General features: G+C 53.0%; 2 protein-coding genes across 5 annotated transcripts; both read right to left on the bottom strand.

Annotated features, from left to right (window-relative positions):
• Positions 1-2,352: 2,352 nt before the first annotated feature.
• On the bottom strand, positions 2,353-6,816 carry ZNRD2 (zinc ribbon domain containing 2). Of its 3 annotated transcripts, none has more exons than XM_053278448.1 (4): positions 6,676-6,816; positions 6,424-6,575; positions 4,686-4,770; positions 2,353-2,824 (listed from the first exon to the last, which is right to left on the bottom strand). In XM_053278448.1, the coding sequence occupies exons 1-4, from the start codon at positions 6,692-6,694 to the stop codon at positions 2,436-2,438; spliced, it is 645 nt and encodes a 214-aa protein (XP_053134423.1). In that variant the 5' UTR covers positions 6,695-6,816; the 3' UTR covers positions 2,353-2,435. The 3 variants fall into 3 exon arrangements, with proteins under 3 accessions (XP_053134423.1, XP_053134422.1, XP_053134421.1); XM_053278447.1 differs by having other exon boundaries at positions 6,667-6,783; XM_053278446.1 differs by lacking the exon at positions 6,676-6,816 and having other exon boundaries at positions 6,424-6,660.
• A 1,279-nt stretch (positions 6,817-8,095) lies between these two features.
• Positions 8,096-26,731, bottom strand: LOC128337434 (RNA-binding protein 14-like). Of its 2 annotated transcripts, XR_008312263.1 has the most exons (5): positions 26,190-26,731; positions 16,956-18,339; positions 14,789-14,938; positions 8,426-14,190; positions 8,096-8,262 (listed from the first exon to the last, which is right to left on the bottom strand). XR_008312263.1 is itself a non-coding variant. In XM_053278437.1 (4 exons), the coding sequence occupies exons 1-4, from the start codon at positions 26,542-26,544 to the stop codon at positions 13,992-13,994; spliced, it is 2,088 nt and encodes a 695-aa protein (XP_053134412.1). In that variant the 5' UTR covers positions 26,545-26,731; the 3' UTR covers positions 8,096-13,991. The 2 variants fall into 2 exon arrangements, 1 of the variants encoding a protein (XP_053134412.1); XM_053278437.1 differs by having other exon boundaries at positions 8,096-14,190.
• Positions 26,732-26,853: the final 122 nt, after the last annotated feature.

Raw genomic sequence — 26,853 nt, 5'->3', positions numbered from 1 at the left:
GTGGGGCGGGGGCTCCCAGCGCCGCTTCGAGCGCTCTCAAGGCCCGCGGGGCGCTCAGAATGCATCCTCCCCGGCGCGAGCAGAAGGCAGGCGAGAGTGCCCCTGAGCATAGGCAGAGTGCCTGACCACGAACCAGCCGCCAGCCCGCAAAGGGAGGGTGCGAGCTGGAGACAGGCACGAGCTTCCGTGTGGACTCGGACTCGTCTTGGCGCAGGTGAAGATGAAAGAGTGAGCCTCCGAGCATGGGCGGGCTGAGGCTGCAGTCCCTACAAAGGCTTCTTTGAGAACTGTGGGCCTCCTCTGTTTTCCTTCTTTGGTGGACGGGCTGGTTTCCCTTGCCATCCATGTGCAGAATAAAGATGGAGATAAACCTCTGCCCCAAGGAGGTTACAATCTAACATCCCACAGGGGAAGCAACAAAGGAAGAGGGAAGAATGTGCATTTCTTTCAATACGGGGTGCCTGCCCCAAAGGGCTCTCAATCTAAATTTTGTCATGGAGAGGTGAGGTGGTGAGTGGATGGGGACGGGGCCATAACTGCGTGCAGGAGGTCCCAGGTTCAGTCCCTGGCAGCATCTCCAGGTGGGGCTGAGAAAGACCCTTGAGCCTGAAACTTTGGAGAGCTGCTGCCAAGTCAATATGCAGAGCTGGACAGAGCACACAGGGCTCAGGAAGAGGTGGCCTCTGGCTGTGTCAGGATCGTCTCTCTCCCTAGGGAAGCCAGTGGGGCTTGCTCTCCAACTCAAAAACATAGGAAGCTGCCATATATTGAATCAGGCCATTGGTCTACCTAGCTCAATATTGTCTACACTGACCGGCAGTGGCTTCTCCAAGGTTGCAGGCAGGAGTCTCTCTCAGCCCCATCTGGGAGATGCTGCCAGGGAGGGAACTTGGAACCTAGATGCTCTTCCCAGAGCAGCTCCATCCCGAGGGGAATCTCTTCCAGTGCTCACACATCAAGTCTCCCTTTCATATGCAACTAGGGCAGACCCTGCTTAGCTAAGGGGACAAGTCCTGCTTGCTACCACCAGACCAGCTCTCAAAACTGCTGGTGTAAGTCAACCATTGGGCTTTCTGCATTGAAGTTAATGTGCACTGTGCCCTCTCTTAACCAGTGAGATGCTGGAATTAAATTGGGTTGTCTCATTCAAGGTTCAAATCCTCCATTGGCAGTGCAGGCTGCTGTCATTTTCAAAGGCGGAGTTAGAATAAACAGAAGATATTGCAATACATGCATCAGGAAGGAAGGTAACCAGATGGAAGTTGGGGTGTGTTGTTTCATACCTGAGCTGAACCCCACAGCCGCTGTCAGATATAACCAGGAGCGAGCAAAGCCTCTCTCACATTCTGCTTTAACTGAACAGGTAATTCAGACATGCCTGTTTCTCACTTGAAGACCTGCCTGCATACAAATGAAATGACACGCATGATTTCAGCACCACAGACACAACTTCCACCTTCAAATACAAGAGGTTTGCAAGGGGGAAGTGGTACATTTAGGTACAATACAGATTTTTAGCACCCCTGTGGGAAAAGGATGCGAGAATCACCATACCTATGGTCAGGGCGGGATCTCTCCTTCCCCACCACAGCAGGCTAGCAATGGATCCTGAAGTTTTAGTATTTCCACATTGCAGCTTGGCTCACTGCCTTGAGCCACTGGCTCTGAGGACAGTTTTATTACAAATACACCTTATTCTGGGTTCTGGCAAAGAGTGATTGGGCTCGCCCTGTCATGGCTTTTGGCTGGACGGGGTAGGGAAGGGTAAAAGAACATGCCCTTGGGTTACCCTCTAGCTCCAATCCTTCACGATCTATTGAAAGATTTACATGTAACAAAATTCAAGAAGTGTTGAGTATAGATGGCCTTTACCCCTTCGAACTCCCTTTGTGACTCATCTCTGCATCCACAGATGCTGGGTGATAACGACATACTGAAGCTGGCATTCTCCAAAGCTGAAGAAGAGGCCAGAGGGACTGAGTGTTAAGAAGCCGTTTAAGCTTTGAATCGTGCACTGACCGAGCAGGAAATTTACTGGGGAGAGGAGGGGGCTGGCGAAAAGAAACATGGGCAAAAATTGCACCTGCACAGCTTGCGGCCCGCTGAGCCACACGTGGGCTGCCCTCCATGCCTGCTAGGCCTTTGACAACCCGTTTTGCAGACACAGGCAGGCAGCAAAAGCAGAGTAACCGAGTTCCTGCACCACACCCAGCCGGCAGCTCAGCAGTTCTGCGGGCTACACGGCTGATGGTGGTGGAGCGGGCCCAAGTTCATTCACCCCTGATCCCATTGCCCCAGTGAGACCCCAGCCACATCCCCAACAACCTTCCCCAGACTTCAGGACAAACGGGGTGAGACAAAAGAGCACAAGTTTTAATCGGGAGGGCAATCCATCTCCCCTGAATGGTTCAGCAGGCTTCTGCGCCCGGAAGGTCTCACTGCAGCACTTCCTTGATGCCTTTGAGGGACTCTGTGCAGGAGCGGATGAGGGTGCAGAGCTGGATGCTGGTCTCGATGCAAGTGCTCTGCTGGAGCTCCCGGCTAGCCCAGCCGAGCTTCTGCAGCAAGGCTTCCTCTGCCGCAGCCAGGGCGCTGACGGGCAGCGGGCATGCAGGCGCCGGCGCTGCCGCCGCGGTGGGCACAGCCAGCGCCGCAGCGGGGGCAGAAGCCCTCAGTCCCGAGGCGGCCCCTTCGCAGTGTTCTGGGCGTGGCACGTGGCGGGGAGTCGGCAGAGAGGAGCTGTAGTCGGGCAAAGGGGCCTCTTCTGCATTGGAGGCCAGCTGGCGCTCGCGCACCTGGGAAAGGGCAGCCTGCGCATTGAGAGCTAGCGTGAGAGAGAGAGAGAGAGAGAGAGAGAGAAGCAGGCAGGCATGAGCTCTGGGCATCGCTCCTCCGAGGGGGCCACAAGCATGCCCAACTTCCGCTCCCATTCCTGCCCACCCAGCAGAGGCGTTCTTGGCCACAGACCTTGGGGATTGGTCTGTTGTCTTCTGTCTCCCGGGGCGGGGCTCCAAATGTTCAGGGGGGTCTCCCCAGAACCCCACCACTGCCCCACACTCGCCCTGTCACTGCCCCACGCCCACCACATCACACAAGTTAAATCTTTTTTCCTGTGTGTGCAGAGGCCCGAAATGGGCCGAAAACAGCCTGATCTGTCATTTGGGAGGCAGGTGGACTCTGGGAAGGAGCTCTTGCCGCCGCTGCCTCCAGCTACCCCGCCTTGGTCTCCCCTTGAGTGCCTGCACACCCCACCAACCACCCCCATCACACAGTGGAGGCTGTTTTTTTTTTTTTTTTATTTAACTTGCCCCCAACCCCCCCTCTGTATGAAAGTTCAAGCAGAACAGAGCTCCCCAAACTTTTAAAATTCCTTTTAAGGTCCCCCAGAGAAAGATTTAGTGTGTATATATACTTGCACACACAAATTAGACTTAGTGTGTGGCTGTGAGCCAGTAACTGGAGTAGCCCGTCTCCCAAACTGTAACACTCAAAATGTGTGGGTGTGTGCAGGCGCACATAAAAACACAAATGTTGGTGTTGTAATCAGGGAGTCGGGCTACTCCAATCACTGGCTCACACTCACACCAAGTCACTCACAAGCGGTCTTATTGAAATGACCGGGCCAAGTTTACTGTTTCCATTCATCTCAACAGGAATCCTCAGTGCTAATATTCTGAAGTCTGTCAGTCAGGCTGAGGGGAGGGGTGCGCTAAGCTTCAGCACACAGCCAGCCAGTCAGGAGCAAAGGAGAACACCAGTGTGTTCTCTCATTTTTCCCCATTTGTGTGCGGAATGAGTTTTGTTCAACTGGCAGTATCGAAGCAGCGTGTGCGCACCTGTGTTCAGAATGGGGCGTTCCTGATTAAACCTGAGCGGGATCTAAAATTAACTGAGTGGACATTAAAAAAACGTGTGAGCACATGCGCAGGTGCATGCCTTAGAGGGAACACTGGTTTTTCACCCTTTCCCTTCCGCTTTGGGTCTCAGATGGGGAACAAATAGCGTGGCTACAACATGGGGAGGCAGGAGGGCTGAGAGCCCTTCAAGTATCCCTAGGGGTACCTGTTGGGAATCCCTGTACTAGGAGATCCAGCAGGGCTTTGACATGTTAACTGCTAAAATGTCCGGTTGAGCACAAACCTCCCAATAACAGGCACACCCAGAAGCAGTTTAATTGTAAACCCCCCTGAGCCATTTTGGAAGGGCGGTATAAAAATCAAATGAATGAATGAATGAATAAAATAAATAAATACTAGTGGGTGGGGGTGGTAGTGACCACCCAAATTTCAGAGGGATTGATTTTTGATGAATTTTTGGGCTGATTTTTGATGAATTTTTGAAGTTTAAGATTTATAAAGAAGCCAACCACAAGTATGAACAATGCAGCTGTACATATAGGTGCAAAAGCATCAGTATGTGATGCTTTTAGCTGCATAGCAGAAGAGGCTCCTTGCATGCAAGCTCCCAGCAGCTGAGTCAGACTGGCACATCATTCCCTGTGCTGCAGCTGATCCAGTTAGCTAGCAAACCAAAGCTCCCTCTCCACCTCACCGGTGGGAGCTCTAGGCTCCATTTTGCGCCATTTCCTGCCCTCTAGACGCCAGGCCCTCCCAATCCATTCCTGCACTGGCCACAGAGATAGGTGTTAAGCATCAAGCTTCCTGCGCCATCCACACCCAACGTACCCGGATTGTCTTTGTCAACGTCAGAATTCAGTTCCTGGCAGGCAACACAGTAGAGCTTCTTCTGCTTGTCTTGCAGCAGAATGGTCTGAAAAGACGAAGGAGAGAGGAAGAGAAGAACATCATCCCTTGGGGAAAAAGAACATGGTGCTTTAAGATGAAGAGAAAAAAGAAATAGTAGTGGTGAAGGAAATTAAACACACACAAGGCCCATCCACCTAAATTCTACCCCGTGATAAGTAAAATACCAAAGCCAAAGAGACCACCACAGGTATCGGGTGCTAAGGAAAAAATAAGTGGTTCCTGCACTTTGGCATGACAACAGCAGAATAAGTGTGTGGGCTGCACATCTTTGGCCCTCAGAGATATGTGCATGCCCTCTCTCCTGCTGTTGCTCCCCTGCAACTGGGATTGAGAGGCATGGTGCCTCTGAGGCTGGAGGTGGCCCGCAGCCACCAGACTAGTAGCCATCGATAGACCTGTCCACCATGAATCTGTCCAAGCCCCCTTTAAAGCCATCCAAGCAGGTGGCCACCACCACATCCCATGGCAAAGAATTCCATAGATTAATTCTGCACTGTGTGAAAAAGAACTTCCTCTTGTCGGTCCTAAATTTCCCATCCTTCAGTTTCATGGGGTGTTGTCAGAGAGGGAGAAAAATACAACTCCTGTCATCCACAACCACAGTGGCCAATAGGGATAAAGGGAGTTGTAGTCCAACAGCTGGGGGGCTGAACTTGTGCAACCCTGATAGATCTATTTATCGATATATTATTTCTAAGTGTTTTATTTCTGCAATATGTTTTTTATTTCTAAGTGGGACTGGGCTCACATTCCTCATTCGAATCTCAGGGTGCCTAACCCCCAGATTTCAACAATCTGTGCTTGCTTAGACCTGGCCAGCACTCTTTCTTCAAAATAATTCTATTTTCTGTTACCTTCAGCACTCTTGGAAAAAAGGAGAAGCACCAACCTATTGCTGAAAAATAAAAATATCAAGTGGCATGCAGGTGTTTTATTACCCAAATTGCAAGTTCTTTGGATCTAGGAGCCAGCCCCAAAATTTAGGAGCCAGACAACGGACACTTGGCAGAATGGCCAGACATTGTGCTCCCAAAGGAGAGAGCTCCACATCTTAAGGACCACCACAGAGAAGGCCCTCGATGTACCTCCACCAAGCAGGATCAGCGGGTCTGCTAACCCCAAGTCCCTCTGTCTTGCCTAGATTTAATTTCAATTTGTCCACTCACACCTTGCCCTTGGCTGACCTCAGATATTAACTCAGGACCTCCACAGTCTTTCTGGATTGCGATGGAAAAGAGATGTCTGGATTTCGTTCAAACCTCCCCAGGCCTTACTCATGGTAGGGAAGGGAGGAATGAAGACAAGACACTCTGCATGTGCTCGGAGGCCCTGTCCCCCTGATGCACTACACACACTCAGAAGAAACAAAAGCGAGGCTCTCTGCCTATGCTCAGAGGTCTCATCCCCCAGACACTCTGCACTAGGGTTCCCTCTGACAGGGATTCCCAGATGTTGTTTACTATAACTCCCAGAATCCCCAGCTGCAGGGGCCTTGGGCTGGGGATTACAGGAGCTGCAGCCAACCCCATATGGGCTGGGAATCCCTCTCAAAGGGGCTCTCAGCGCTCTGCACGTGCTTAGGGACGCCCCGCCCCCAGAGAGGAAAACGGAGGCACTCTGCACGCGCCTCGGGGCACCCCCCCGGCGGCGCGCTCACCCCGCACTCCTCGCAGCAGTCACCCAGCATGCGGTAGCCCTTCAGCAGATAGTCGCTCATCAGCTTGCTGATCTTGTCCTGCCGCTCCCGCCGGGCCTGGATCACTTTCAGCTCCGCTTCCGACGGCGGCTCCCATTCCGTGTCGTCGTTGCCTGCGGCGGGACGGGAGGGGGTGAAGCGGGAGGCCGCGGCGCGGCCCTCGCCCAGCCCGAGCGCCCCGGTTGCCATGGCGACCCCTCCTACCTCGCTTACCTGCCGCGTTCAGAGCCATGGTTCCCCTCGTTGCCGCAGCTTCCGGCCCGGGCCACGCCCACTCCGCCGCATGCAGATTCCACCCTCCGGAAGTTGGGTCAGGCCAGGCGGCGGAGTCCTCTCTGATGTCCCTCCGCCGGAAACCGCAGGGCCGACAACCGTTCCACGGAGTTTTTCCTACCCAGTACAGTTTTCAAACCTGGCAGCTGCAGTTTTTGGCCCTGGCCGATAAAGCCCTGTGTTCCCCACGTTCCGCCTCCCCAGCCTTGGAAGTGTCTGTTGGGGGGCAGTAGGTTGTGTGTGATTCCTTCACCGCAGGAGCTCTCCAACTTGGGGCCCCACATGTTGTTGGACTACAGCTACCATTGTCCTGTTTTGTTTTGTTTTAAACTAATTTTATTTTTTGACGGCTGGTCACTGACTGTAATAATAAAATTCATTCATTCATACATACAGCTGCCACCATGGCCTGAGGTATCCTGAGGCCTTAGGTCATGGTGGCTGGGGACAGTGGTGGACCTAGGTAATTGTGGAGCCTGGACCTAAGAGCCTTTGGAGGCCCCCCTCCTCTGCAAATTAAGCATCATCATGCTCTGCTGGGCGACCACACCACCTGGGACAAACAAAAGAGGATGGGGGGGGGCAGGGGCTGTGGAGGCCTTGGACTCTGGCCAACATCTGAGGACCCAAGTTTGAGAACCTCTACAAAATGCTCTCTGCACATGCTCAGAACACTTTTCTTCACCACCAGTTTTTTCAGGGACTGAAGCACCCACCCCTCAAGCCTTCTTTATGGCCCTTTGGCTTTCCCACAGGGCATTTAAGCTGGATAAGGCATAGCCTTTTTTGACGCCACTACAAAATGGTATTGGGGGCTGTGATGCCGGTTTTGCTTTTTGTTCTGTGATTGGAATTGGACTGGAGTCTTTTTTTTTTAATTGATTCAGCTCTTTGGGGGGGGGGTGAGTTGCACCACAAGTTGTTGGAAAAGCAGGGTATACACTGCTTTCCCCACAATATTGAAAGGCCAATGTTTTTCTTTCTCTTACAGTTTCCATCTTGGTCACCGGGGCCAAATGTCTTCCAACAACAATGGAGAACTTTAATGGTTCATTTAAAATCCAGGGCTTTAATCATTGTAGTGAACTGGCAGCAGGAGTACCCCCCCGGCACCAGCAAACAGATAAACATATGACCTTTCAATCCCAGATGGTCTTCCATGGGGAAAAATGTGGTTTATTTTGAATTCCTTCCAGTTAAAACATTGTGCTGCAAATAAAAATATAATCCATAGTTATCCTCATTGCAAGTGTGTGTGTGTGTATGTGTGTAACAGAGAGAGATGGCAGCTCCACACAGCAGAGGGTGGCTCTGGTTGATTAGAAGTGATTTACAATAATGCTCTAATAAAGGCTTTAAGAACTGTTACCAACTTGATCTTTATTGATAGAATGCAACATCACAGAACCAGGTTGCCACTCCAGTATTATACAGTTCACGTCTTCTCAAGGTGCAGACAGATCCAACAATGACATAATAGTATATGCAGACATCAGGAAACTCATTTGGTTAACATCATCTATAAGTCTAAAAACCATATAAAATCATCAGTCATGTTTACTCTCCACCAGCAGAAGAGAACCCCAGCTATGGAGCACCCCTTGTCCTCGACAAAATGCCAAGGAAAACAGAGAGTAGCCATGTCAGCTCAACACTAGTGCAGGTAAATAATACTTATTTGTTTACTTACTTGACTGCGGCGGAATACACTGGCACAGCAAGGGGACTGCGTCAGGAGCGGCATCCTAGCGAGGGTGTGCAGATAATTCTGTTTTGGTTGGTGTTTAATTAAAGTGGGGGGGTGGGTGTCACGTTGATAGGTATTTTATACGGCAGGAGAAAAACTGAGGAAAGAGAATTTGATTGACAGATAAAGGCTGAACAGAACTCCAGCCACATATCTGACCCCTCGTTTGTCAGCCCAAAATTCAGCAGGCCCGGCATAGGCTGCCGCAGCAAGCGCCTCCAGTTTGGGTGGATGCTCCTCCCCCCCCGCGCGCGGAAGTCTCTAAAAGGCAATTATCCGGTGGGCGGAGGTCTTATGGGCCATGCGGCGTCCCCGGGCACACGGCGGCCAATCACCGTGAGCGAAGGCGGCAGGAGGCGGAACTTCCGCTCGCTGCGGGGGAAGTCCTCCGCTTTGGTTGCCGTGGCGACGGAAGATGCTGCTGGCGCCGCGGGACCCCCGCGGCAGCATCACCCACGTGGCGGCCCAGCAGCCGGGCTCCTGCCCGCACGCCGCCCCGCGGGAGAGCTCGGCAGCTGGCCCGCCTCTCTCAGCTCCGGCTGCTGCTGGTCGAGTCGGTGCCGGGGCCTCCCGCTCAGAGCCATGCAAACCGCCTGCACAGCAAGCTGGCTAGGAAGCAGCTTTGTGGACTCTGGGTCACCTCGGAAAGACCATTTCATTCCTATCTTGAAAGATCTACACTGGTTGCCAATAGGTTTCCGGGCAAAATATAAGGTCTTAGGTTATAACCTATAAAGCCCTAAATGGCTTGGGCTCTGGGTATTTAAGAGAACGCTTTCTTTGCTATGAACCCCACCGCCCATTGAGATCATCAGGAGAGGTTCGTCTGCAGCTTTTTAAGGATTGTGAGCCCTTTGGGGACAGGGTTCCACCTTATTTGTTTGTTATTTCTCCATGTAAACTGTACTGAGCCATTTTTGGAAGGGCGGTATAGAAATCGAATGAATGAATGCAGTTGCCACTCTGGTGGCTCATCGGGACGTGCCTTCTCTGTTGCTTCCCCGAGGCTTTGGAACACGCTCCCTGCTGTAATAAGAGCCTCCCCATCTCTTACAACTTTTAAAAAGGCAGTCAAGATGTTTGTTCACCCAAGCTTTTAATTAGTTTTAATAGTTTGATGATTTTTAATAGTTTGAATGTTAAGTTTTACTTGTTGTAACATTTTAACCTTTTTGTTTTGTTGTAAATTGCCCAGAGACTTGTGTTTTGGGCAGTATACAAATATGTTAATTAATTAAGGCAGGAGGCATATATGTAAAACTTTGCCAGGTGAGGCTTTGTACCCTCTTTTGGTTCAGACTGGGAGAGATGTAGGGACTGGAAGGAACTGTTATCAGGGCCAAACAAACCAGAGGGATAGATGAGATAGGCAGAAGGTACACAACCCCAAACCCTCAAAATCTTGTGTGTGTGTGTGGGCCATGTAGATATGATAAAATTCAAGATGTCAAAGTGCTAGAAATTCCAAACTATGGGAGTGGGGGGGAAAGGAAGTATATTGATGTTCCAGAAGCTGAATTAAGGCTGCTTAGGTCAGCTCGGTTTGATCCTCAATTTGCTACAGGCCTTCTGCACAGCCTTCAACACAAACCACCCACTAATACAGATTCCATTTCCTCTTCTGTCCACAGGGGACTGGAGCTACCCATTGAAAATGTGGCCATTCTGTTTCCCTGTAGCCCTACAACACCCACCCCCACACAGGTGTGCCAGATCTTCCTGGCTTGCTGTGTCCTGCCCAACATTTCCCTGAGCCACAAAACCCCACTGCGGGAAAGGGAAGAGGGTGGAGGAGGGAGCAGATGCTGAACGGGAGCTGCCTACACAGAGCCCCTTGGTTCAGCTCTCCAGCGAGGCCTGCACCATCAGGGCACAGATCGTCCAGAGATTCCGGGACAGCCTGGCATAGGCCATGTTGCCTGCTCAAGGCAGTTTCTTGCTCTCCGTCACAGCCACGTCATTTATGTCCGCCAGTCTACCTTTTGAGAATACTTGTGCAGTTTGGCGAGTCCTGAAGGGAAAGGTGGACTTGGGGGCTGTCTGGGGTCATAGTGGGAATGTAAAACTTTGCAAGTCAACCATTTGCATTGGTTGGTATGGCTTTTACTGGCTAAGAGGATGGTCTCTTCTCCCCTCCACCCCCAACCCTTCAAGACAGCACGGTATCTTCTCTGATCCTTCTGTTAGAGAGACTACTGGGAATAGCAGAGGACCCCCCACAATTGCATCTGGGGTACAAATGAAGTGATGAGAATATGGAAGCAAGAACAGAGAGGGTGAAGGCCTGGAACAGAGGAAGATCTCACCTCCGATCTGGGCTATTAGGGACTGCAGACAACTGGTGGTAACTGAACTGTCTTACTTCTCTCACTGCCACAGTGGTTTAAATGTCAAATATGGGTGTGTTGTTCAACTCAAATAATCTCTCACAAAACTCATTGCCCCTCTGGCTGAGAAGTTAGGAGAGCTGGTCTTCTTGTAAAGTAGTGTCGTCGAGTTGGTGTCGACTCCTGGTGAACCAAAGAGCCATGTGGTTTTCTTGGTAGAAAACAGGAGGGGTTTACCATGGCCATCTCCCGTGCAGCAGGAGATGATGCCTTTCAGCATCTTCCTATATTGTTGCTGCCTGATACAGATGTTCCCCATAGTCTGGGAAACATACTAGCAGGGATTCGAACCGGCAACCTCTTGCTTGCTAGGCAAGCTACTTCCCTGATGTGCCATTAGGTGGTAGCAAGCATGACTTGTCCCCTTAGCTAAGCAGGGTCCACCCTGGTGGCATATGAATGGGAGACTAGAAGTGTGAGCACTGGAAGAGATTCCCCTCAGGGAATGGAGCCGCTCTGGGAAGAGCATCTAGATTCCAAGTTCCCTCCCTGGCAGCATCTCCAAGATAGGGCTCAGAGAAAGATTCCTGCCTGCAACCTTGGCTGCTTCCTATATTCCTAAATTAGTTGTAAGAAAAGAAAAAAAACTCTCAAGGTGCAGTCCTGTCTTATTTTGAAGGCTACATGAAACTGGCAAGCTCAAGAGCTTCTCCTTTAGCCAAATGGCTTCCAGGAGTACAGAATGCTGTCTGTAGCGATAGAACAGGCCATACACTTGACGTTGGTCTGCAAGATTGGAGCCTTGGGATAGTTTAGTGGCAGCTAGTTAACTGGGTACAAATCAAGAGCAGAATGATACTAAGGTCCACAAGCATCCATTTGGTTATTTCTAAATAAGTAGGCCCTACTCCAAAGCTCCCTTGCCAATACCAGCATGACGCCCTGGGACCCTAGCCCGTTGCTGAACCTTTCCCTAGAGTGCTCTAGACGAGGTCACAGCACCTAAGACAATAATGAGAGGGGAACAACACAGCTGCCACCCAACCACCCCGGCCCATTTTCTGGCAGCAGACCCACATTCTCCCAAGCCAGACAAGGGGGCAGAACGTATCTCCCCCTCCCTTCCTTTCCCCACCAGCTTTCATGGCAATTACTTTGGCTCCAAAGAATATGGGAGCAAGATGGTTATCTCAGAGCACGACTACCTAACTTTGCCCCCCACCACAGATGCTGGACTACAAATCCCATAATTCCTATTGGCCACGGTGGCTGGGCGTGATGGGATTCGTAGTCCAAAAAAGCAGCCGGAGGGCCGCAGTTGTGCAGGTTGTCTAGCATATATTCCAGCAATGGAGAAACAAGATGTGCTCCCTTCTCTCATTCCCAGTTGTAAGCTCCGGAGGGATGGTTCAGTGTAGGTTCCCCAGCAACAGAGGGGAGGGAATTGTGAATACGGTGACCTCATTACACAGGAGCATAAGCAGACTGCCACACTTTGGTTCTAGGGAGCAGTCTGCTTCATTGGCAGTGTGCCTGGTCACGACAAAAAAAAAAAAGAGAGAGAGAAAACAGGAACAGATAGGACATTATTTATACCTTGTAAAGCTGTTCTTGGGCAATTCTGTCTGGGCCACGTGAAAATTAAAGCGGCAGATCATGCAAGCTGTAATAAGGACTGCCCAGGAAACCTCAGCCTTAGAAACAAGCAAGAGATGCAGCACAGGAGGAGAGAGAGTTTGTACTTTTAAAAATCAACTCCCTAGCAAGCATAATCCTGTGAAGAGCCATACAAAGAGCAGTTAGCTCGCTACTTGGAAGACACGGATCATCAAGAGGTTGGCCTTGTTCCAAGCACAGTCATGGTCCCCTTGCGACTGTGCCATCACTCTCTGTCGACTGTGCTACTTTTCAGTTCAGCTGCAGAGTAACCCCCTTTCCGAGCACCTTCCACCTGGGCAGGTTTATTTTGGGGCAAGCTTTGGGGGACGACAGTCCACTTCATCAGACGTGGACCAAAACGCAGCTGCGGGCGACGATGTGGCATGTGTAGGTCAGGTACTCCAACCCTCATCATCCTCAGCCATAAAGAGTTGCAGCTGGGGATGATGGGAGTTGTAGTTCAGCAACAGCTCGAGTACCACAAGTTGGGAACCCCTAGGTTACCAACACTTATTCGGCAATACATGTGGGAGGGGAAGCTCTCTGTTCATTCCGAAACTTCTCACTTGGGAGAAACGGGCAGGATCTGGACTAAGCCCCACTGAAACTTACAGGACTCAAGCAAGTCATGAGTAACTCGTCTCCTACTCCAGTGATACTTAGCCATGGCAGACTTCGTCTGGATGAGGCCCATCTTTTTAAAGCCCCACTCCCATCTAGAATCTGGCCAAGGTTCCAAAATGGTATAAAACCAGGAAGAGAAGCAGCACGATCGAGCAACCATGACACCATTTCCACTGCAACGGATTAATAGGCCTAGCCCTTTGGAAGTAGAAGTAGAAGCAGCAGCGAGGGTCTCCAGAAAAACAGTAAAGCAGGAGGAGACGAGAGCAATGGTTCACTGCTACAAATACAGGTGGTCTAGGGAAGAGGCCCCGCACCTCTCCGCGCCTAAGCAGGGGGATACCAAATATACCTAGTTCATCTCCTGAAGCAGTCTTCATGCAAGGACCGTGCCCTATCCCATGCAACCAGGGTAGTGGAGGGCACCCAACTGAAGCTGTCAACCCAGGCACGGCTTCTATCGGCTCTGTTCGCTCACTCCAGCTCTTTACAGTTGCATAATCCCACACCTCTCTTCCACCCCACCCAGAGATTTTCCTGCTTCTTGGGGCTCCATGGGCTCTCTCCAATTCCTTGGTCCTCCCCACCAGAGTTTGGGAGAGAGAGGGGTTTCACTAGCCCTGCTGGAGAACATGACACGAAGACGACCAACACGGCAGAGAGATCTGAAAAGAAGGATGACGGGAGGGGCAGGGCTTTGCGCAGGCCGTTTCGATTCGAACGGAGCGTACCGTAGAACAACGGACACCGTCACTCACGCCGTACCGATCACCCGCCCCGAGTCCACTTCAGAGGAGATGGCCCTGAGCTGGGAAGCAAGCAACACCACACCCCCCCAACCCCCGGAAGAAATGTACACCAGACAGCTGGGTTTTCTAAACTGTCCATCAGCTCATTCTTTATTTACAGCTGATAAAAAAGTGGGGGAGAAAGACTAAGCTCGCTTCTAACAGCAGGTTGGCTGCATACTCGGAACTGGCGTACATCAACGAAGTATACTGTTGCATCAACGCAATCGAGCTGGCCTGGGAAGACACCAAGCGTTCACCGCTGCAAGGACATTCGAGGAGGGTTTTCAAGACAGGAACAATTTCGTTTCTAACAGGGCAGGGGAGAGAACAGCAAGCTCGAGGAACTGGAAGCGGACACAGTCCGCCACGTGGCCAACCCCACCCTGGGGCTTTGGGTTCTAAACGGCTGGATGTGCAGCTATACGGAGCACCCCTAAGGCCGGCTACGGAGTCCTAGCTCTAAAAGGTTCAGACGGCAACTCCCCTATGGAACTGTCCCTTTGGGATGGCCACATATGGCTCAATCGGGTCCCGTGCTCCCATCTAAAGTAAATCACACACCCTTTACTTGGTACAGGAAAGAACTTTAAAAAAGAAAAGAAAGAAAGCTAACTCAAAGAGTTAAAAGTGACCAGTTGCCAAGGACACCCGTGACAGGAGGCGGGACGAAATGGAGCAACTAAAAAGGCGATTCTGAAATCTAACGGCAATGCCTGCACATTAAGGACGCAGCAGCTGGGGGTCTGCGCTAAGCGAGTGACATCGGCGGGCGCCAGGACGATGACGCAGTCCCACCCCGGAAGAGACGGGTGGGGTGGGGGGGAATCCTCTACAGGCGGCGCTGGTAGCTAGCGTGCATCTGCAGCTGCGCGCTGCGCAAGTAATCGCCGTAGGCGCCCGCATACCGGGCGTAATCGGACTGCGATTCTGGGAGACGGCGGAAATCCAGTTGAGCCTTTGTCGGCGAATGGCGGTATGCGTGGGGGGAGTCTGCTAAACGGCGGAAATCTGAGAGGTCAGATAAACGGCGGTCATCTGAGAGGTCAGAACCGTACCTGGTTAAGAGAAGAGACATTCGGTGAATAAAAAGGCGCTGGGCGGCCAACGCCCCCGACTACACACGCCATGGCGGAGGAGAAGACCCGGTCCCCACCCCAGAAGAGGATCGCCGAGGCAGAAGCACAGAAGGGAGCTTGCTACGGAAGCCTGCAAGACCACCAGATCTGCCTCTGATAGCATGGGGAACGGCCAGAGTCTTTTTCGCTGCAAGGCGCGGGAGCAAGTGGCGGTCTCTTACCAACCCTCTTTGTGTCCACCCCCCAACTAATTAGGTATTGCCGAACCCGAGGGAAGCCAAATGCTCGGCAGAGTCCCCCGGCGCCACACAGAGGCTATTTATTTTATTTACATATGTATGTATGTATTTATTATTTCTCCACGTAAACCACTTTGGGAACTTTTGTTGAAAAGTAAATATTTGTTGTGGGTGTTTCCCAGTGTGCCGTGCTATGCTTGGCCCAGTGACAGCGGGGTTCCTTTAAAGAAAGAAGAAGAAAAAAAGAGCCCTCCGGAGCCCCTGGGCCATTTTGGAAGAAGGCATGCACCGAGTGCTGGGAACCGCAGGCCTCCCCAGGGCCTTCCTCCGAGAGCACTTCAGGGCTCCACCTCTCTTAAAGGGCCCTCCCCGCCCTGAGAAAAGCACCGGACCGCACCGAGGTCAGCACAGTGGGAAACGGCTCGCACAGCGAAGATCTTTTGCTAAAGCAGCCCCCACGTAAATAAAAGAGAGTGAAGGTCGCTGCTGTAAGCAGAAGACAACAACACGTGCTGGCAGCATCATTTCGTCAGAACAGAAATTGGGAGGAGGACCACTGAGGGGCCCCCAGGCCTTAGATCCAGTGCGTAGTTCCTAAGAGGGGCACCAGGGTCTCAATTCCCCAATCCCAGGTGCACGGAAGGCCACCGTGGTTAGGTGGCAAGGCAAGTGCATGCTGACAGATGCTCAGGCCCCGGCTTATTATCTCACATGCTCCACAGCTGAGCGGGGGGCTCCCATCCAGCCCCAAATTGCAGCCCAAAAAGAATCCTCACTGCCGGAGGGGTCTGGGATTGCCGAGTGCCATGTGCAGAGCTGGGTTCCAGGAAAACAACCCTGGCTCCTTAGAACCGGAAACATTATTCCAGCCGGGCCTTACACTGCCTCTACCAGCAACTACAGGGGGAGAGCTGGTCTTGTGATAGTGAGCATGAACTTTTGCTAGGCAGAGTCTGCCCTGGTTTGTATTTGGATGGGAGACGACATGTGCAAGCACTGGAAGAGATTCTCCTGTGGGGATGGGGCTGCCCTGGGAAGAGCATCTAGGTTCCTAGTTCCCTCCCTGGCAGCATCTCCAAGAGAGGGCTGAGAGAGACTCCTGCCTGTTACCTTGGAGAAGCCGTTGCCAGTCTGGGTAGACAATACCAAGCTAGACCGATCAAGGGCCTGACTCAGTATATGGCAGCTTCCCATGTTCCCAGCTGCAACCGCCCTGAGCCATTTTTTTGGAAAAGCGGTATATCAATCAAACAGATGAATACATAAAAACAGCAGTCGGGGCTCAACCGTCTAGCTTCCCTGGTGTGTGGCAACATCTGGTCAGAGAGAGAGGGGCAGTTCAAGGAGAACCCTCCCACGCCACCCGACACCTCGGGCTTTCCCGGGCCCAGTTTCCAAGCCCGCCCTCCTCTCCCGATGCATCCACAGCCAAGTCCAGACAGGAAAAACAGGAGCGTGCGGCCACGTCCGCCCCCCGCCCCCAGAAACAGAGAAGCACAGAGAAGGGCTGAAAGAGGAGCTGAACTGGTGGAGAGAAGCCAATGGCACAGGCAACAACAGAGCAGAAGGGGAAGTGAGCCCCCCCCTTGCAACCCCCCCCCGCTTGCTTCCAGAGACGGGCCCAGAGTATTAGCAGCGCACACACCACCTCCCAGGGCACTGGAGCGCAGGCTCCTTCTAATCCCCTCTGGAAGCGGGCTGGGATTCTCGGCGACCGGCCGGCGCACCAAGCGTTCCCACCGGGGTTAGCCGCATACCTCTTATTCATCGCCGCTGCTTTTCTGTAGAGCTCCTCGCGGCTGCCGCACGGCGGGGAGAGGCGGGTGCGCTCATAGGGCGGGTGGAGGGCGGCGGCTTCGGCCTGAGACACTCCCGCATACGAGGCCGCCTGCTGGGCGGACTGAGACAGCCCATTGTACGCCGCCTGAGCTCGGTAGCCGGCCGCCAAGGGGACGGACGCAGACTGCTGGGCTGCATAGCTCGCCTCGGCCGGGTTGGAGACTTGGGCGCGGTAGGCTGTCGACAGTGAAGCAGAGAGCTGGTTTTTATAGGAGGCGGCGGCGGCCGCATCCTGCATGCTGTAAGCGGCGGCCAGGCTTGCCGCGGACTGGGCCCCGTAGGCCGCCGGCAGGGCAGACGTGGCCTGGGCCCCGTAGGCCGCCGCGTGGCCGACAGCCGCCTGCACGCCGTACGAAGCAGGCTGCGCCGAGAGCGAGTGGGCGCTGTACAAGGCTGACTGGCTGGTCGCAGGCTGGGCCCCGTAAGATGCCGAGAGTGCCGCGGCCGCCGCCGCGGCCTGGGCCCCATAGGAAGCTGCATACGTCGCCGCGGCCTGGGCCCCATAAGTGGCAGCGTAGGTCGCCGCCGGCTGGGCCCCGTAGGAGGAAACCTGGGAGGCGGCAGGCTGGGCCCCGTAGGCGGCAGCAGCCGCCGCCACTGCGGCAGACTGGGCACTGTAAGTAGCAGCCGCCTGGGCACTGTAGGAGGTCAGGGCCGAGGCTGCTGGCTGGGCAGCAGAATTCCCCAGGGGGGCAGAGGACTGGGCTCGGTAGGCATTGCTGAGCAGTGCCGAGGACTGGGCTCTGTACAGGGCCGCCTGGCCGGTCGTCGGCTGGGGCCGGTAAGCCATGCCAAGCGAGGCCGAAGGCTGGTCCCGGTAGGATGCTCCCAGGGAGGCCGAGGGCTGGTCCCGGTAGGTCGCTTGCTGGGCCGCCATCGGATGCATGTAGCCTGCTCTGGTGGGCGAGCGTCTGATGGGGCTTCTGTCCCTGCCAAAGTAGGAGGGGGAGATCTGCCGGGCCTGGCTGTCAGAGGGGTCAAACTTGGTCAGGCCGCTGCTGCCGCCAGTGCCGCTGCCGCCGCCCAGCCGCTGCTGATAGTCATACTCCAGCGCCGAGTACGCCGGGGCTGCCCCTTGGGAGTTCAGGTCAGGCCTCAAGCCGTCGCCCCGGGCCTGCAGCTTCTCCAGGGTGGGGATCTTGTTCCTTTCGGCTCCGCCTCCCTGCTGCCCGGCCGTGCCCCTCTTGTGCGCCTTGTTCGAGAGCTCCACGTTAATCCTTTTGCCTTTGACTTCCCGTCCGTTCAGGTGTTCAATGGCGGCTCTAGCGTTCTCTTCGTTCTCCATGTGAACAAACGCAAAGTCTGATAAAGCAGCAGACAGAGGGTTATCAATAAGGAAACATGACATTTGATTACTGGGACCCCACTCCTACTGGGACGCGGGCGGAGGACTCAACTAGCTGCCAGCAGGAAAAGGCAAAGTGGGTCGGCTGAGGACCCAGCCAGCCAAGCGGAAGGAAGAGCTGCTGGCCACCGTCCCTAGATTTCCAGGCCGGGGTCTGACCCACAGCCCACACTCCTCTCTGGCTGTAAAAAGCACCTGCCTTATCAAAGGATCGCTCCCACAGCCTACAAAGATGTACCATCCCATCCCTGAGTTCTCATCTCTCTACTTCCAACATATTAATGCTGATCTGAGGACTGTGGGTGCTGTTGTGGGTCCCAGTCAGAAGCGGAGCGTACGCCTGTTCCACCACCCAGCCTACACCTGAGTATACAGCAAATGCATTCCATACTGAACAGCTGCATGCATTTAAAAAACAAACAAACCCACAGCTGTTTGGGCATTCTTCTTCCTAGCCATGGTGACTCAAAACGGAATTACAAAAATGTAGGGTAAAGACGACGACGACCTAGGGCAAAACTGGAGATCCAACTCAATTCTGGGAGCCTGAGAGATAAGTTTACCTTTTCTTTCCTTCTGAGCAGCAGGATTACACGCTACTTTGGGACGGAAGCATTTCAAGGAGCCCCACAAATGGCAATCCCGGGCTGCCAAGGCCTATACTCTAGCCATTACGGATTGGATTAAAGACAAACTTAAAGGGTTCAAGCATGCTGGAACAAGCCACTGGAACTGACTGCACATCCAAGGATTCTAGCTTAACAGAGATCATCAACATGCCTGGAATTCGACTGAAACAAAACCATGGAAATCCAGGGTGCTTAAAATTGAGCATCCAGTGGGAGAAGTTGGGAGGTTCAGTGCTCTGTTCAGTTCCAACTGTATTTGGAACATCAACCAGCAGTGTCTCCTTGGCTTCTACGCTGCAAACTGGGGCTTTTTTCTCATTACGGATCCAGACCATGGAAACAGCTGTAGAGACAAACTGCACACCTGCCAGTCAAGTGTGTGGGGCAGGACGCAGAAATATGTCACTGCTTATGAAGCTGCCCTGTCTCTGATCTCCTCTTTTATCAGGAGATCTCAGTGTTGGCCCCAGAGGAGGAAAAATGAGGCACACACAGTGGCAAAGAGCACGGCAGAATCTAAAAATACAGCACATTGGCATATCTGGCTGCAAAAACGGGGTCGATTTTCGGATACACAACACTGCCTATTACGAAAGTGGCGTTTGGACGGTTCCAACGGCTGTGCATGTCGTACTTGATCGATCGAAAGGGCCAATTGCCAAAACAACAAGCCCACTCATTCCGCAGCACCCAGGAGGGTGCAATAGACTCCTCCCCTCTCCTGAGACACGACAAGTTTCCTCTGGACGGACACGGTGCCGAGCCTGCCTCAGACACACAAGCCACGTTGACACGGCAATCCCCTCCCACCCACCCCCATTCGAAGGCAGATCATCTCTCTATACAATTCTCTTACGGCCGACCCGGAAGAGAACTACGTCCAGATGTGTCTGGATGCCTGGAACCACTGCCTGGGGAGGGAGCGGCAGCAAGGGAGGAAGGCAGAAATTGGCAGGTGTGGGGGGTGCACAGAAGATGGAGGAAGAAAGGAGGAAAGGCAGATTGGAAGGGAGAAACCAGACAGAGAGCGGTGAAGCAATGGAGAGAGAGAGGGAGGGAGGGGGTATTTTGTTTGGAAGGTCGAGGCCTGCGGGAGCTGGCGAGAGAGGCTGTTGCTGGGCCGAGGAGAGAGGGAAAGCGGCCAAGGGAAAATTGGGGGCAGGCAGTTAGGAAGGGGGTGGAGGAGGCGCCGGCAGTCCTAGCTGCAGCAAGGAGGGAAGGAGAAAAGGTAGTCAGGCGAGTGGTGGTGGGGAGGAGAGCGCGAGCGAGTGGTGGTGGGGAGGAGAGCGCGAGCGAGTGAGAGAGTAGGGATGCCACAGGCTCAGCGTGCTACCACACAGATGCTCTGTGCGGGTTCAGCTAGTATATTGTTAAAAGCCAAGTGATCTGGACTCCTGTGGGATATTATCGCATGAGAAATGGGGGGCTGGGGCAAAGAGGGGAGATTCCTTGTTCTCTGGCAGCTCGAGGACTCTGGAGGAAGGTGCTGCAGGGAGAAGCTTAAAGGCAAATTTACTCTTAACGCAAAAATGCACCATGAAGTCAGGAAAACACAAGAAAGAAAGAAAGAAAGAAAGAAAGAAAGAAAGAAAGAAAGAAAGAAAGAAAGAAAGAAAGAAAGAAAGAAAGAAAATAAATAGCTAGCCACTACTTTCTTCAGAGTGGTGCTTGAAGATGGCATTTACCACCCTCCAGAATGCCCAGTCGGGTTTTCTGAGCTATGCCGTTCTTCTGTGGGCCCCTTGCTCTACAGGAGGTGACTGGAGGTGTGCCATGGTTCTGGGTTGGTTTAGTTGTCCCGGAAGACATGAGACACCGCTTTCAATTACATGCTGCAAAATTAAATAATAAATAATAATAATAATAATAATGATGATGATGATGATGATAAAGGTTTGAGAAGTGGGACTGCTGGTTGGGGAAAGAGCAGGGGGACAACTTGTAACTCCCTTCCTGGCCCACTGAACAGCAGTGTGGGTCAAAAAGACGGCTCCCCCCTAAGTGAGCGCTGGGTGCAGCACTCTGCCACGCCGGGTCCCGCAGTTTTATGGCCGATTCGGAATAGCTCCGAAGGGAACCTTTGCCCAGGACTTCCAAGGTCGTGCGAGGGTAAAGTGTAAATTCCGTGACAGAGCCGCGCGCACGTCTTTCAGACACAGGAAGGCGCTAGTGCATTTGGCAACTGATGGTGGGACGCAACAGACTAGGAGTGGTAAAACCCCTCAAATCCACCCATGGTGCCATAAAGCTCTGGGAGATAGCCGAGGGGCTCTGTGGTTCAGACGCCACACTGAGCCAGCACTAGACCATGTTCTAATCTGTTGTCTGTCAGCAGTTTCCATCCTGGGCCAGGCATAACTCTCTCGGTCAGCCAGCGACTGGATCTGAATCCCCAAAGCCTTCAAGGAGTGTTTCTCAATGCTTCTGAAGCAAGGACTGGCCGGCCGCCTGCCTAAACGAACGTGGCCTGCCTGGCTTTGGAATGTAACTAGGGGCTAGAAGCGGCCCAGTGGCTGAGAAACACGGTCTTCGACGACAGCCGGCCAGTAGTTCTTACGTCTGAAAGTGGCACGCAGATCAAGGACTTGGCAACTAAACGAACTACTAGAACGTCACACATCAGGTGACTTGAGTTCACTGAAAGGTCTGGAGAGCGTTGAAAAACGTGGACATTCAAGTTACACATGCTGAATGGGGAAAGGAATAAACAGAAGTCATTAACTGGGATACTTGGTTGGGCGGGGCGGGGGGATAGCTGAACTCACCATGGAGACCACCTGCTACCACCAAGCTAGGAGGGAACTGAGACCACCTTATAGACCAGGACTGCTCAACTTAAGCCCCCCCCCCAGCTGTTTTTAGATAATTCCCATACTCCCTAGCCACAGTGGCCAATAGCCAGGCATTATGAGAGTTGTAGGCCAACATCTGCAGGAGGGCCGAAGTTGAGCACCACTGTACTATTTTTATTTATTTATGCATTACATTTATATCCCACTCTTCCTCCAAGGAGCCCAGAGCGGTCCTATAGACCATAAGAGAGCTGGTCTTGTGGTAGCAAGCATGAATTGTCCCCTTTGCTAAGTAGGGTCCAACCCTGCATTGCATTTGGATGGGATACTACATGTGTGAGCACTATAGGATATGAGGCTACTCTGGAAAGAGCATCTAAGGTCCCAGGTTCCTTCCCTGGCAGCATCTCCAAGATAGGGCTGAGAGAGACTCCTGCCTGCAACCTTGGAGAAGCCACTGCCAGTCTGTGCAGACAATGCTGAGCTAGGTGGACCAAAGGTCTGACTTGGTAGATGGCAGCTTCCTATGTTCCTATAGAACAAAGAAAAACAGGAGAGGAAATTCCCCCCCCCACCCACTTTCTATGGGGCCACAGAACCCCTTTGGGGACATAGTATCTTCTTGCCCCACTACCAGGAGAGGTTTCAGCACACAGATACCTTTGTGCACCTCATAACAGGCATCACAGTAGCGTGTGTCATAGGGCTGATGTGCATTTCTACTGACCGCACCCCACTGGTATTCCGGGATACTTTGAGGGGAGAGAACCACCCCACCGTGGCTGGAGCTGCTACCTTTCAATTACTGACAGGTTAAGTACATTCAGAGGATCCTATGACTTTAGATGCGGCTCACTCAACTACAGCGTGTTGCTACTGGGATAACAGGTCGTCAGGCGGCGCTTGGGGATGCTCTGCCCCACGGCGGCAGCTCCCTGAAACCTCCACAGGGATGTACAATTGTGCCATGACACCGCTAGAGAACCAGCAGTATCAGGAAAATAAACAGCGCTTTTGAGCAGGGATGGGGAACTGAGAGGCAGGCCCTGAACTCTGACATGCCAGAAGGGCCGCGTCGCAGGACCAGGAAGGAGCACACCCAGCCCACCGATTCAAACCCCTTGACTCCGGTGCCCAAATCCTGGTATCGTATCACACTTCACCATAGTCTGGTCCGGCCGGAAGAGAAGATGGCGCAGCCAGCCAGGCCTTTGCGGCGTATGTAGGGCCTCCGGAATTAGAGGGGACATATTTCTGCCGTTTACCAAAAGTGGAAAACGTGCCTGCACAGCTTTTCATCACAGTATACGGCACTGCATTACGGAGCTGGAAACGTGGGTGGCCAGTGGCCATCGGTGGTATGGGAAGAATCCTTTCCTCCAAGGGCTGGTCAGAAAAACAGCCCTGCTGGATCAGGCCCAAGGCCTATCTAGTCCAGCATCCTGTTTCACACAGTGGCCCACCGGAGAAATCCCCTGCGGTGCCTAGAAATTCAACCGCAGCATCAGACTCGGAGCAAGGCCGACTGGCTTCCTGAAACCTGTATTTGTCCTAGGCAGCCCTGTTCTAAAATGGATAAAGAGATGCCCTTTTACCCTCCCCCTCCACAATGTCTGTCACTAAGTCCAGTTATTTTGTCAAATGTCTAATTTTTTTTTTTTTTTTTTAAGGTTGTGAGCCCTTTGGGGACAAGGATAAATTTTGATTATCTTATTTATTTGTTATTTCTCTCTGTGAACCGCCTTGAGCCATTTTTGGAAGGGCGGTATAGAAATCAATCAATCAAATAATCTGGCTCTTAACTTTTGGGGCTGGCTCCTAGATTTTAAGAATCTAGGGCCTGGTACAGTAACTTTAGGATCACTTCTGCTCCCCTCTTCCATCCCCATGGCTGAACGCACATTAGCGAGGCACAGAACGCGATAGTGTCATCTCTTTATCCTCGTAACAGACACAGATAAGAAGTGGGGGAAGGAGGAACATTCAAATTTTACGAGCACACTCTTGAAAGCTCGGGCTTTGGCAATCCTCCCTTGGACGGGTTGAAGACCTTCACCCCAAACGCACAGACACAAAGAACCCATTCCACACACACACACACACACACACACACACACAAATGGAGTGGGAGGCAACCCCCAAGTTTCTCCCCTACCCCACGAGAGAAGGTACAGCGTTTCCTGCTTGCCTCCACTCCCCCATCATCTAGGGCGGTCCTTGCAAAGAGGCAGCAGGCACGTCTCACAAGCTTGCTTCCTCCTCTTATTACATCTTCAGTCCCGACGGGAAGGGCACGCCATGTCTCCCGCACGCACACAGTGGCGGTCCCCGGCTGCGACGGCTTTAAGCAAAATATTAGACAAAGAAATGGAAAACAGGAGCTAACGGCGGCTACATGCCCTCCTAGCTAAACAGAACTGCCATGCTCAGAGGCAGGCTATCTTGGAATACCAGATGGGCTGGGGGACGCAGAGCAGGCAAGAAGGTTCCCGTCTTGCTTGCAAGAGAGATTTCCAGGAGCAACCGGCTGGCTGGGCCGGGCCTCTGGTCTGACGCACGGAAACCATTCTTAGGGGTCAGACAAATGTGCACAGAACAGCCTTTGGGCTAGGAACGGATCCACAGAGATAACAAGGAAGCCTATTCCTTTCAAAGTGCTCGTGACGAGCTTCCCAGGCGCAGAAGCTGCCCCCCCCCACCTCCGTTCTTAAAGTTTGGCCAGTTTGAAAGGCACACTCTGCACATGTTTAGAGGTCTCCCTCTTCTCCCCAGGGCAGACGCAACCTGCCTGCCTTCCCTTCGCGAGGAAACAATGGGCTCTGGCTCTGACTTACACCAGGGAACTCTTGCAGTCAAGGGCTATGGGCTAGTAATGGAACCTCCACGCTCAGAAACAGTCTACCTCTGAGCACCAGATTAGGGGGAGACCAAGAAGAAGGGCTCTTTCTTCCAAAACCCTGGCCGGCGTGGTTAGAGAGCAAGGCGCACTCTTGTGTATGTTTCAAGGGCCCCCGCTCTCCCTCCTTCCCCCCAGAGCAGATTCAATCACCTCTCTGCTTTCCATTACGAATGGAACCATGGGCGCTGGTTCTGTCTCACACCGAGGAGCAGCTAAAGGAATAGACAGCTAGGAATAGAGCCTCCACGTTCCGAAGAAAACTACCTCCGAGCGCCATATTGGATGGGAGGCAGAGGCTTTTCTTGGGCAACAGAAACCAGGGAGAAGGCGTGTTGGGCTGCTTACAATACTTAAATATGCTTCCCAATTAGAGCCTCCCCTTCTCTGGATGTTTTGGACCTGAAAACACACTTGTTTCGCCAGACTTTTAGTTCATCGTTTTAAGTTTAAAAGCTTTTATCTGTATTTTGAACTGTTTTAGTTGTGTTTTTTTAGATTCTGAACCACTCAGGGGCTTGCATATGGGGCGGTATAAAAATGTGCCAGATGGGATGCTGGCTAAGAGCCTCCACGCTCAGAAGCAGTCTACCTCCCCCAGCGCCAAATTAGGAGAGACACAGAGAGAAAGGGGGGAGGGCTGTTCCTGAGCAAGAAAAGAAACCAGGTAAAAGGTGGGGGTTGGGGCCCTGGCCGACATGGTCAATGAGCAAGGAGGAATGGACGGCCTCTGGTTCTGCCTCACAGCAAGGAACGCTTACAATAAAGGGCTGTCTAGAAAAAGAGCCTCCACACTCAGAAGAAGTCTACCTATGAGTGCCAGACCGGGGGTGTGGAGGAAGGGCTGCTCTACTCTCTCAGAGAAGAATATCCTCCCATCCTTTCCCAGAACGAAAGGAGAAGGGAGGGGAGGATATCCTTCGGAGAAAAGATCCATATTAAAATTTTAATAATTTGTTTTATATTGGCTTTATTATTGTGTTATGTATTTCAATCTGCCATTTTCAATCTTAAACTTTGTGCACGGCCTAGAGATATCAGGTGGTATAAAAACATGAAAAATAAATAAATATTGTGAACTGCCCAGAGCCAGTTTGTGAACTGCGGTATATACATGGACTAAATTTGCTGGTCAATGACTGGACAAACTTATCTCTCTCTCTCTCTCTAAATGGACTAAATGAAAAACAAACAAGCAATTCTCTGAATTATATTCTCAACCCGTTCTGGGAAAAGGAAGGGAGGAAGGAAGGATATTCTTTTCCAAGTGTGGAGGGAGAGAAGCAGCCCTTCCTTCCTCCCCCCCCCACCCCCAAGGTCGGCGCTGGCGGGTAGACTGCTCCTGAGCGTGGAGGCTTTCCCTGGGAAAGGACGGGAAGGGCCATCCCTTTTCCCCCCAAGAAGAAGAAGACGACGACGACGAAGAGCGGGGGAGCAGGCTGGCCGTCCCGGCGCGCTCTGCACATGGCCAGAGGACCCGCGCGCGCTACCTTTGACGACGTCGCACTCGACGACGGGCCCGTAGTGCTGGAAGAGGAGGCGCAGCTCGCCGCTGGTGCAGGCGGCCGAGACGTTGCCGACGAAGATCTTGACGGTGTGGGTGGGGCGGGGCCGGGAGGGCTCGACCACCACGCGGCGCCCGTGGAGCGGCTGCCCGTTGACCCGCAGCACGGCCCGCTCGGCCGCCGCCTCGTCGCGCATGTGGACGAAGGCGAACTGCTTCATCAGGGCCACGCTCAGCAGCTCGCCCGGCTCCACCCCCGCCGCCTCGAACAGCTCGCGCAGCTCTACCGGCGACGCCTGGTCGGGCACGTTGCCCACGAAGAGCTTCACGCCCGGGCGCATCGGCTCGCTCCGGCCTCCGCCTCAGTCACCGGGCAGCACGGGCGGCGGAGAGAGGCCGGGAGGAGGAGGAGGAGGGCGGGCTGGAGGGAGGGAACGGCGCGCAAGATGGCGGCGGCGGCCGGGGGGAGGGAAGCGCAGGGCGCAGGCGCGCCGCCGCTCCCCCGCCCACCCTCCTGGCCGCCGCCTAGAACGAGGAAAAGGCAGACTACTGGACCGGCCCAACCCGAGAGGGGTTTGGATTTAAAAAAAAAAAAAAAAGACAGACGTCCCCGAAAGACTATTCTGCACGAGCTGGCCAGAATCTGAAGC

Source organism: Hemicordylus capensis, chromosome 14 (genome assembly GCF_027244095.1).
Source record: "Hemicordylus capensis ecotype Gifberg chromosome 14, rHemCap1.1.pri, whole genome shotgun sequence".
In the NCBI taxonomy this organism is placed as follows: Eukaryota; Metazoa; Chordata; class Lepidosauria; order Squamata; family Cordylidae; genus Hemicordylus; species Hemicordylus capensis.
Note: the sequence above shows the minus strand (reverse complement) of the source record. Positions and strands in the feature narration are given on the sequence as shown.